Source organism: Xiphophorus hellerii, chromosome 3, assembly GCF_003331165.1.
Source record: "Xiphophorus hellerii strain 12219 chromosome 3, Xiphophorus_hellerii-4.1, whole genome shotgun sequence".
NCBI classification, from domain to species: Eukaryota; Metazoa; Chordata; class Actinopteri; order Cyprinodontiformes; family Poeciliidae; genus Xiphophorus; species Xiphophorus hellerii.
This window is the reverse complement of record NC_045674.1, coordinates 21,000,217-21,012,388: the sequence shown is the minus strand read 5'-3', so window position 1 is coordinate 21,012,388 and position 12,172 is coordinate 21,000,217. Positions and strand designations below refer to the sequence as shown.

The window sequence follows — 12,172 nt, the reverse complement described above, 5'->3', positions numbered from 1 at the left end:
CAAACGACACATATTGCCGTCAGTTAAAACAATAACCTGCTATTACAGGCCCAGCCTTTCCCGAGGGGGCAGTAGAGAGCAACGTGCAGGTGGTGGGAGGAAGAAGAAGAGCGAGAAAAGTGTCCGGTTGTTGTGAGGAGCTCAGTGTGTTAGTTTCAGGGAAGCTAGCTGTCCAGTACGTTGTACTTGTTCATCCTGCCAAAAGAGGAACAAAGTTCGTAAAGCATTCATCGGCCTCCTCCTTGTTTTTGCCCGCCAGCGGAGCGGAACCGATACGAGCTTGTTTACCAGAGACACGTGACCACATATCCACCTCCTTTTCATACAGGCCTTTAAATAAAGACCCGGACTAAAAATTCTCTTTTTATCCTGCATAGCGATGCTCGTCCATTTTAGAAAGGATAACCTATCTTTAATGGCTTTTGTATTTACAAGCATTTACCTGCAAGACAAAGAAAATGATTAGTGACCAAATGATCGCAGAAGGCCTACATTCAAAGACTCTGCTTCAGGCGGTCATTAACGTTAATCTGTGACGTGTGATTCGGGGTTTGAGTTTGCTGTATTCTTTTCTCTTGCTTTTAAGTCTTAAAGTTTAATTATTTTCAAAGCGACGCATCTCAGTTAAAATAAGTCATTAACAGCTTATACGCTACATAAGTATGTAGTTTATATGATGTAATTATACAAGCTAGTAGAATATTTTGTTTTCAGTTTTTACAAATATTGACGTGACAACGAAAAGACAAAGTGACTAAATTATCACAGATAACACATTCAAAGACTGTATAAAAAATACTGTGACGAAGATTTAAATATCTATTTCTGTATAGCAGCATCATAAATCTATATCAAATGTTACGTGACTATTGAAGTTTAGTCACATGACACAGATTGCCGTTGTTTAAAACCAATAATCTCCTGAGCCAATCAGAGTCCACATATCCTCCTCCTTACAGGTCTTTAAATAAAGACCCGGACCAAAAATTCTCTTTTTATCCTGCATACCGATGCTCGTCCATTTTAGAAAGGATAACCTATCTTTAATGGCTTTTGTATTTAGAAGCATTTACCTGCAAGACAAAGAAAATGATTAGTGACCAAATGATCGCAGAAGGCCTACATTCAAAGACTCTGCTTCAGGCGGTCATTGACGTCAATGTGTGACGTGTGCTTCCGGGTTTGAGTTACCTGAATGCGTTCCTCTTCCTTTTTAGTCTTAAGGTTTAATGAATTTGACGGTCATTGACGTCAATGTGTGACGTGTGCTTCCGGGTTTGAGTTACCTGAATGCGTTCCTCTTCCTTTTTAGTCTTAAGGTTTAATTATTTTGACGGTCATTGACGTCAATGTGTGACGTGTGATTCGGGCTTTGAGTTTGCTGTATTCTTTCCTCTTCCTTTTTAGTCTTAAAGTGTAATTATTTTCAAAGCAAACATCTCAGTTAAAACAAGTCATTAACTGCTTATACAGTACATAAGTATGAATTTTATTTAATATAATTATACTTTAAATAAGCTAGTAGAATATTTAGTTTTTTGTTTTTACAAAAGACAGAGTGACTAAATAATCGCAGATAATATACATTCAAAGACTGTATAAAAAATACTCTGATGAAGATTTAAATATCTATTTCTATATAGCAACATCATATATCTATATCACATATCATGCGACTATTAAAGTTTAGTCAAACGACACATATTGCCGTCAGTTAAAACAATAACCTGCTATTACAGGCCCAGCCTTTCCCGAGGGGGCAGTAGAGAGCAACGTGCAGGTGGTGGGAGGAAGAAGAAGAGCGAGAAAAGTGTCCGGTTGTTGTGAGGAGCTCAGTGTGTTAGTTTCAGGGAAGCTAGCTGTCCAGTACGTTGTACTTGTTCATCCTGCCAAAAGAGGAACAAAGTTCGTAAAGCATTCATCGGCCTCCTCCTTGTTTTTGCCCGCCAGCGGAGCGGAACCGATACGAGCTTGTTTACCAGAGACACGTGACCACATATCCACCTCCTTTTCATACAGGCCTTTAAATAAAGACCCGGACTAAAAATTCTCTTTTTATCCTGCATAGCGATGCTCGTCCATTTTAGAAAGGATAACCTATCTTTAATGGCTTTTGTATTTACAAGCATTTACCTGCAAGACAAAGAAAATGATTAGTGACCAAATGATCGCAGAAGGCCTACATTCAAAGACTCTGCTTCAGGCGGTCATTAACGTTAATCTGTGACGTGTGATTCGGGGTTTGAGTTTGCTGTATTCTTTTCTCTTGCTTTTAAGTCTTAAAGTTTAATTATTTTCAAAGCGACGCATCTCAGTTAAAATAAGTCATTAACAGCTTATACGCTACATAAGTATGTAGTTTATATGATGTAATTATACAAGCTAGTAGAATATTTTGTTTTCAGTTTTTACAAATATTGACGTGACAACGAAAAGACAAAGTGACTAAATTATCACAGATAACACATTCAAAGACTGTATAAAAAATACTGTGACGAAGATTTAAATATCTATTTCTGTATAGCAGCATCATAAATCTATATCAAATGTTACGTGACTATTGAAGTTTAGTCACATGACACAGATTGCCGTTGTTTAAAACCAATAATCTCCTGAGCCAATCAGAGTCCACATATCCTCCTCCTTACAGGTCTTTAAATAAAGACCCGGACCAAAAATTCTCTTTTTATCCTGCATACCGATGCTCGTCCATTTTAGAAAGGATAACCTATCTTTAATGGCTTTTGTATTTAGAAGCATTTACCTGCAAGACAAAGAAAATGATTAGTGACCAAATGATCGCAGAAGGCCTACATTCAAAGACTCTGCTTCAGGCGGTCATTGACGTCAATGTGTGACGTGTGCTTCCGGGTTTGAGTTACCTGAATGCGTTCCTCTTCCTTTTTAGTCTTAAGGTTTAATGAATTTGACGGTCATTGACGTCAATGTGTGACGTGTGCTTCCGGGTTTGAGTTACCTGAATGCGTTCCTCTTCCTTTTTAGTCTTAAGGTTTAATTATTTTGACGGTCATTGACGTCAATGTGTGACGTGTGATTCGGGCTTTGAGTTTGCTGTATTCTTTCCTCTTCCTTTTTAGTCTTAAAGTGTAATTATTTTCAAAGCAAACATCTCAGTTAAAACAAGTCATTAACTGCTTATACAGTACATAAGTATGAATTTTATTTAATATAATTATACTTTAAATAAGCTAGTAGAATATTTAGTTTTTTGTTTTTACAAAAGACAGAGTGACTAAATAATCGCAGATAATATACATTCAAAGACTGTATAAAAAATACTCTGATGAAGATTTAAATATCTATTTCTATATAGCAACATCATATATCTATATCACATATCATGCGACTATTAAAGTTTAGTCAAACGACACATATTGCCGTCAGTTAAAACAATAACCTGCTATTACAGGCCCAGCCTTTCCCGAGGGGGCAGTAGAGAGCAACGTGCAGGTGGTGGGAGGAAGAAGAAGAGCGAGAAAAGTGTCCGGTTGTTGTGAGGAGCTCAGTGTGTTAGTTTCAGGGAAGCTAGCTGTCCAGTACGTTGTACTTGTTCATCCTGCCAAAAGAGGAACAAAGTTCGTAAAGCATTCATCGGCCTCCTCCTTGTTTTTGCCCGCCAGCGGAGCGGAACCGATACGAGCTTGTTTACCAGAGACACGTGACCACATATCCACCTCCTTTTCATACAGGCCTTTAAATAAAGACCCGGACTAAAAATTCTCTTTTTATCCTGCATAGCGATGCTCGTCCATTTTAGAAAGGATAACCTATCTTTAATGGCTTTTGTATTTACAAGCATTTACCTGCAAGACAAAGAAAATGATTAGTGACCAAATGATCGCAGAAGGCCTACATTCAAAGACTCTGCTTCAGGCGGTCATTAACGTTAATCTGTGACGTGTGATTCGGGGTTTGAGTTTGCTGTATTCTTTTCTCTTGCTTTTAAGTCTTAAAGTTTAATTATTTTCAAAGCGACGCATCTCAGTTAAAATAAGTCATTAACAGCTTATACGCTACATAAGTATGTAGTTTATATGATGTAATTATACAAGCTAGTAGAATATTTTGTTTTCAGTTTTTACAAATATTGACGTGACAACGAAAAGACAAAGTGACTAAATTATCACAGATAACACATTCAAAGACTGTATAAAAAATACTGTGACGAAGATTTAAATATCTATTTCTGTATAGCAGCATCATAAATCTATATCAAATGTTACGTGACTATTGAAGTTTAGTCACATGACACAGATTGCCGTTGTTTAAAACCAATAATCTCCTGAGCCAATCAGAGTCCACATATCCTCCTCCTTACAGGTCTTTAAATAAAGACCCGGACCAAAAATTCTCTTTTTATCCTGCATACCGATGCTCGTCCATTTTAGAAAGGATAACCTATCTTTAATGGCTTTTGTATTTAGAAGCATTTACCTGCAAGACAAAGAAAATGATTAGTGACCAAATGATCGCAGAAGGCCTACATTCAAAGACTCTGCTTCAGGCGGTCATTGACGTCAATGTGTGACGTGTGCTTCCGGGTTTGAGTTACCTGAATGCGTTCCTCTTCCTTTTTAGTCTTAAGGTTTAATGAATTTGACGGTCATTGACGTCAATGTGTGACGTGTGCTTCCGGGTTTGAGTTACCTGAATGCGTTCCTCTTCCTTTTTAGTCTTAAGGTTTAATTATTTTGACGGTCATTGACGTCAATGTGTGACGTGTGATTCGGGCTTTGAGTTTGCTGTATTCTTTCCTCTTCCTTTTTAGTCTTAAAGTGTAATTATTTTCAAAGCAAACATCTCAGTTAAAACAAGTCATTAACTGCTTATACAGTACATAAGTATGAATTTTATTTAATATAATTATACTTTAAATAAGCTAGTAGAATATTTAGTTTTTTGTTTTTACAAAAGACAGAGTGACTAAATAATCGCAGATAATATACATTCAAAGACTGTATAAAAAATACTCTGATGAAGATTTAAATATCTATTTCTATATAGCAACATCATATATCTATATCACATATCATGCGACTATTAAAGTTTAGTCAAACGACACATATTGCCGTCAGTTAAAACAATAACCTGCTATTACAGGCCCAGCCTTTCCCGAGGGGGCAGTAGAGAGCAACGTGCAGGTGGTGGGAGGAAGAAGAAGAGCGAGAAAAGTGTCCGGTTGTTGTGAGGAGCTCAGTGTGTTAGTTTCAGGGAAGCTAGCTGTCCAGTACGTTGTACTTGTTCATCCTGCCAAAAGAGGAACAAAGTTCGTAAAGCATTCATCGGCCTCCTCCTTGTTTTTGCCCGCCAGCGGAGCGGAACCGATACGAGCTTGTTTACCAGAGACACGTGACCACATATCCACCTCCTTTTCATACAGGCCTTTAAATAAAGACCCGGACTAAAAATTCTCTTTTTATCCTGCATAGCGATGCTCGTCCATTTTAGAAAGGATAACCTATCTTTAATGGCTTTTGTATTTACAAGCATTTACCTGCAAGACAAAGAAAATGATTAGTGACCAAATGATCGCAGAAGGCCTACATTCAAAGACTCTGCTTCAGGCGGTCATTAACGTTAATCTGTGACGTGTGATTCGGGGTTTGAGTTTGCTGTATTCTTTTCTCTTGCTTTTAAGTCTTAAAGTTTAATTATTTTCAAAGCGACGCATCTCAGTTAAAATAAGTCATTAACAGCTTATACGCTACATAAGTATGTAGTTTATATGATGTAATTATACAAGCTAGTAGAATATTTTGTTTTCAGTTTTTACAAATATTGACGTGACAACGAAAAGACAAAGTGACTAAATTATCACAGATAACACATTCAAAGACTGTATAAAAAATACTGTGACGAAGATTTAAATATCTATTTCTGTATAGCAGCATCATAAATCTATATCAAATGTTACGTGACTATTGAAGTTTAGTCACATGACACAGATTGCCGTTGTTTAAAACCAATAATCTCCTGAGCCAATCAGAGTCCACATATCCTCCTCCTTACAGGTCTTTAAATAAAGACCCGGACCAAAAATTCTCTTTTTATCCTGCATACCGATGCTCGTCCATTTTAGAAAGGATAACCTATCTTTAATGGCTTTTGTATTTAGAAGCATTTACCTGCAAGACAAAGAAAATGATTAGTGACCAAATGATCGCAGAAGGCCTACATTCAAAGACTCTGCTTCAGGCGGTCATTGACGTCAATGTGTGACGTGTGCTTCCGGGTTTGAGTTACCTGAATGCGTTCCTCTTCCTTTTTAGTCTTAAGGTTTAATGAATTTGACGGTCATTGACGTCAATGTGTGACGTGTGCTTCCGGGTTTGAGTTACCTGAATGCGTTCCTCTTCCTTTTTAGTCTTAAGGTTTAATTATTTTGACGGTCATTGACGTCAATGTGTGACGTGTGATTCGGGCTTTGAGTTTGCTGTATTCTTTCCTCTTCCTTTTTAGTCTTAAAGTGTAATTATTTTCAAAGCAAACATCTCAGTTAAAACAAGTCATTAACTGCTTATACAGTACATAAGTATGAATTTTATTTAATATAATTATACTTTAAATAAGCTAGTAGAATATTTAGTTTTTTGGTTTTACAAAAGACAGAGTGACTAAATAATCGCAGATAATATACATGCAAAGACTGTATAAAAAATGCTCTGATGAAGATTTAAATATCTATTTCTATATAGCAACATCATATATCTATATCACATATCATGCGACTATTAAAGTTTAGTCAAACGACACATATTGCCGTCAGTTAAAACAATAACCTGCTATTACAGGCCCAGCCTTTCCCGAGGGGGCAGTAGAGAGCAACGTGCAGGTGGTGGGAGGAAGAAGAAGAGCGAGAAAAGTGTCCGGTTGTTGTGAGGAGCTCAGTGTGTTAGTTTCAGGGAAGCTAGCTGTCCAGTACGTTGTACTTGTTCATCCTGCCAAAAGAGGAACAAAGTTCGTAAAGCATTCATCGGCCTCCTCCTTGTTTTTGCCCGCCAGCGGAGCGGAACCGATACGAGCTTGTTTACCAGAGACACGTGACCACATATCCACCTCCTTTTCATACAGGCCTTTAAATAAAGACCCGGACTAAAAATTCTCTTTTTATCCTGCATAGCGATGCTCGTCCATTTTAGAAAGGATAACCTATCTTTAATGGCTTTTGTATTTACAAGCATTTACCTGCAAGACAAAGAAAATGATTAGTGACCAAATGATCGCAGAAGGCCTACATTCAAAGACTCTGCTTCAGGCGGTCATTAACGTTAATCTGTGACGTGTGATTCGGGGTTTGAGTTTGCTGTATTCTTTTCTCTTGCTTTTAAGTCTTAAAGTTTAATTATTTTCAAAGCGACGCATCTCAGTTAAAATAAGTCATTAACAGCTTTTACGCTACATAAGTATGTATTTTATATGATGTAATTATACAAGCTAGTAGAATATTTTGTTTTCAGTTTTTACAAATATTGACGTGACAACGAAAAGACAAAGTGACTAAATTATCACAGATAACACATTCAAAGACTGTATAAAAAATACTGTGACGAAGATTTAAATATCTATTTCTGTATAGCAGCATCATAAATCTATATCAAATGTTACGTGACTATTGAAGTTTAGTCACATGACACAGATTGCCGTTGTTTAAAACCAATAATCTCCTGAGCCAATCAGACTCCACATATCCTCCTCCTTACAGGTCTTTAAATAAAGACCCGGACCAAAAATTCTCTTTTTATCCTGCATACCGATGCTCGTCCATTTTAGAAAGGATAACCTATCTTTAATGGCTTTTGTATTTAGAAGCATTTACCTGCAAGACAAAGAAAATGATTAGTGACCAAATGATCGCAGAAGGCCTACATTCAAAGACTCTGCTTCAGGCGGTCATTGACGTCAATGTGTGACGTGTGCTTCCGGGTTTGAGTTACCTGAATGCGTTCCTCTTCCTTTTTAGTCTTAAGGTTTAATTATTTTGACGGTCATTGACGTCAATGTGTGACGTGTGATTCGGGCTTTGAGTTTGCTGTATTCTTTCCTCTTCCTTTTTAGTCTTAAAGTGTAATTATTTTCAAAGCAAACATCTCAGTTAAAACAAGTCATTAACTGCTTATACAGTACATAAGTATGAATTTTATTTAATATAATTATACTTTAAATAAGCTAGTAGAATATTTAGTTTTTTGGTTTTACAAAAGACAGAGTGACTAAATAATCGCAGATAATATACATGCAAAGACTGTATAAAAAATGCTCTGATGAAGATTTAAATATCTATTTCTATATAGCAACATCATATATCTATATCACATATCATGCGACTATTAAAGTTTAGTCAAACGACACATATTGCCGTCAGTTAAAACAATAACCTGCTATTACAGGCCCAGCCTTTCCCGAGGGGGCAGTAGAGAGCAACGTGCAGGTGGTGGGAGGAAGAAGAAGAGCGAGAAAAGTGTCCGGTTGTTGTGAGGAGCTCAGTGTGTTAGTTTCAGGGAAGCTAGCTGTCCAGTACGTTGTACTTGTTCATCCTGCCAAAAGAGGAACAAAGTTCGTAAAGCATTCATCGGCCTCCTCCTTGTTTTTGCCCGCCAGCGGAGCGGAACCGATACGAGCTTGTTTACCAGAGACACGTGACCACATATCCACCTCCTTTTCATACAGGCCTTTAAATAAAGACCCGGACTAAAAATTCTCTTTTTATCCTGCATAGCGATGCTCGTCCATTTTAGAAAGGATAACCTATCTTTAATGGCTTTTGTATTTACAAGCATTTACCTGCAAGACAAAGAAAATGATTAGTGACCAAATGATCGCAGAAGGCCTACATTCAAAGACTCTGCTTCAGGCGGTCATTAACGTTAATCTGTGACGTGTGATTCGGGGTTTGAGTTTGCTGTATTCTTTTCTCTTGCTTTTAAGTCTTAAAGTTTAATTATTTTCAAAGCGACGCATCTCAGTTAAAATAAGTCATTAACAGCTTATACGCTACATAAGTATGCATTTTATATGATGTAATTATACAAGCTAGTAGAATATTTTGTTTTCAGTTTTTACAAATATTGACGTGACAACGAAAAGACAAAGTGACTAAATTATCACAGATAACACATTCAAAGACTACGGAAGAGGATTAGTACGGAGCCCCTAAGGGGACATGGAGAGGAAAAAAAAGGAAAGAAATCCCGACTTATTATCTCGAGATCCCGACTTATTATCTCGAGATCCCGACTTATTATCTCGAGATCCCGACTTATTATCCCGACTTATTATCTCGAGATCCCGACTTATTATCTCGAGATCCCGACTTATTATCTCGAGATCCCGACATCAGTACATAACGACCTAATCACAGTGATGGAGGACACCCACCCATGGGGTAGATATATAGATTTTTATTTCGAGCTTGGGCTTGAGTATAAACACATTAAATCAGTGCTTGACAGCAGACATGGATTTAGTATTAGTGAGAGACATCTGAAGAGAGTTTTCAGAGCGCGGGGACTCATTCGGCGCAAGTCCTTTTCCGACTTGGCAGTTTTGGTAGAATTCATTAATAACCAGCTACAGTCCTCTGGACAGCTTCACGGTTACCGATGGATGTACGCTAAATGCAGAGAGCATGGACTTCGTGTGAGAAAAGAAGATGTGCGCTTTGTGTTGAAGGAATTGGATCCCCAAGGGGTGGCACTGAGGCAGGCAAGACGTCTCAGACGGAGAAATTACTTTTCAAAGGGACCAAACTTCATCTGGCACATGGACTCCTACGACAAACTTAAACCATATGGAATATGCATCAACGCAAGTATTGATGGGTTTTCAAGAAAAATAATCTGGCTTAATGCTTACACAACAAGTAGTAATCCAAAGGTGATCGGGGGGTATTACATCGAAGCGGTGCAGCGTTTAAATGGCTGCCCTAGAGTTGTACGTGGTGATCTTGGAACCGAAAATGGCCATGTGAGAAGTTTCCAGCGTTTCCTTGTACCAACGGAACCAAACGAGACCCTTGACAGTTACCTGGAAGGAGCAAGTACAGCTAATCAAAGAATTGAATATTGGTGGCGTTTCCTTCGTAACCAGTGTGTGGAGTTCTGGTTGTCCCTTTTTGGAGACATCAGAGACAACGGTTACTTTGATGGTGGATTTTTAGACAAAAACCTTCTTCAGTTTTGCTGCATGGGGATCATACAGGTGAGTTAATCTTAATAATTTATTTATGTTTGGATAATAATAGCAAACTGAGATCCTAGAGGGATTACTTGTTTTTAAACACAGCGGATGCTGCGCAACTTAACTGCAGCAAGAGCCAGTGGCCGGTGCTCGCACACGCATCCGCTGTGTTTCCAAACAAATAGTCCCAACGTAGTTCATTTGACATTCAGATCAAATAATAAAGTCATACCAGAACTCTGGAGAACTCAACAGAATAGCGAGATCAGTCTACTTTGGACCGAGGACACATTATGGGTTCCAAAGTGTGGTTATATTCTACAAAAAAAGACTAGGACCCAAACAAAGCTTGAATCACAATAAAGGGAACAAATCCTTCCAACGTCCCAAAAAATTAACACACATCATGCAAATGACTATTGAATGTAAAGTGTTTGACATGTTGCTTAGCCGTGATCCTCAGGGAGGTCTGAGGGTCCCTGGGGGAGGAATGGACTCTGGCTCTTCTGCCAGGCAAGTTTAGATGCTTCCATATCAAGGTTATTGTTTTAATATCAGCTCTGTACTGTATGAATAGTCTCAATCTCAGTTATATGTACAGTCATATTCAATAAATTAGAATTTGGGATGAGTATTGTCAAATTAAAAGCACTTTAAAATAACCTTAAAGCAGGAGTTTAGTGTTTTTATTGGTGTGATGTAATATTCTAATCTAAAATGTTATATTTTCCTTAGCTGTAAGCAAGACATCATTTTCATTAACACATAAATGCTATGTGTTAAGTCCACTAGTTTAAGCAGTGGACTAAATAAATCAGTATGACCATGATTTGATCTTGCATACTTGAAGTTGCTTAGCTTTCTCAGATGTTTAAATAACAATACACATATAATAATGTGTTTAACCATAGCTGGAGACACTGTAAGTCTTGAAAGATTTTTCCTGAGATGTGAAACATGCAAAATTGTGTTCGCAAACATTGTTGATGTGCAAAAAGTTGAATTTCATGTTAAAATTGTAATCTAACTGCAGGATTCTTCTTTTTTAAGCCACCTTCAGTTTTGTTTGAATTGAATACAACATGGTGCAAATTTTAAATTAAGGACTTTATTCTCTAACTCATTGAGAATTGATGAAAATAAAATCAATAATTAATAATCATAATGAAATTGGTATTGCAAAGTTTTTAGGAATTCCTATCCCTATTTATGACTCTTATAATTTACTAATTTTAAGACAGATGAGTGTGTATGATTCTCATATTCATGTGTTCTTTGTGACAGGATGAGCTGGATGATACTGCCCAGGTTTGGAATGCACACTCCATCAGGCCATCAAACAACAGAAATGTCCCCAGTGGTCGACCCAATGTGATGTATGCATTACCTGAGCTCTACAGGACAAGAGACTTTCTTTGCCTTGTTGAAGAGGAACATGTTGAAGTATGCAAAAATGAGTGCATTTCTCGACTGACCAAACCATGTGATCCAGATGTCTTTGACCTCTGCAACATCCTTATGGCAGAGTCCCATCTGACCTTACCCACAGACGCTTACCAGGCTTTGAACTTGTATATGCATCTAAGAGAGGCAATCATTGCATCACTTTAAAATGTGCTGACTGCAAGCAAGAACATTTTTCAGCACCTTTACAAGCCCACTTAGAATGGCATGCAGATGTAAACAAACTGTGTTTCTTTTCTTTCAAAAGTATTTCATTATGTTCTCTAGAAGGGACAATGAAGAAATGTATTGTTCATTTGAGTTTCATGAACTGCCAGTTTATTCAACTGCTTCTAACCATTTTGTAAATATGCAATATCTGTTTCAGATGAAAATAAACTCTGTGAAAGCAAATATTTACTTGTCAAACAAAGATAAACATAAAAGGAAAATAAGGGTATTTAGTATAAATAATATTTATCTGAAAATGTAATTCTGTGATCAAAACAAAATGCTTCTTTTAAGTGATAAA

General features: G+C 37.3%; 1 protein-coding gene across 1 annotated transcript; it reads left to right on the top strand.

The window, feature by feature from the left end:
* Positions 1-9,164: 9,164 nt before the first annotated feature.
* LOC116715929 (uncharacterized) lies at positions 9,165-12,054 on the top strand. The gene is made up of 2 exons (XM_032556700.1): positions 9,165-10,218; positions 11,482-12,054. Exons 1-2 carry the CDS (start codon positions 9,382-9,384, stop codon positions 11,806-11,808), a joined length of 1,164 nt encoding a protein of 387 aa, XP_032412591.1. The 5' UTR covers positions 9,165-9,381; the 3' UTR covers positions 11,809-12,054.
* The last annotated feature ends 118 nt before the right edge of the window (positions 12,055-12,172 follow it).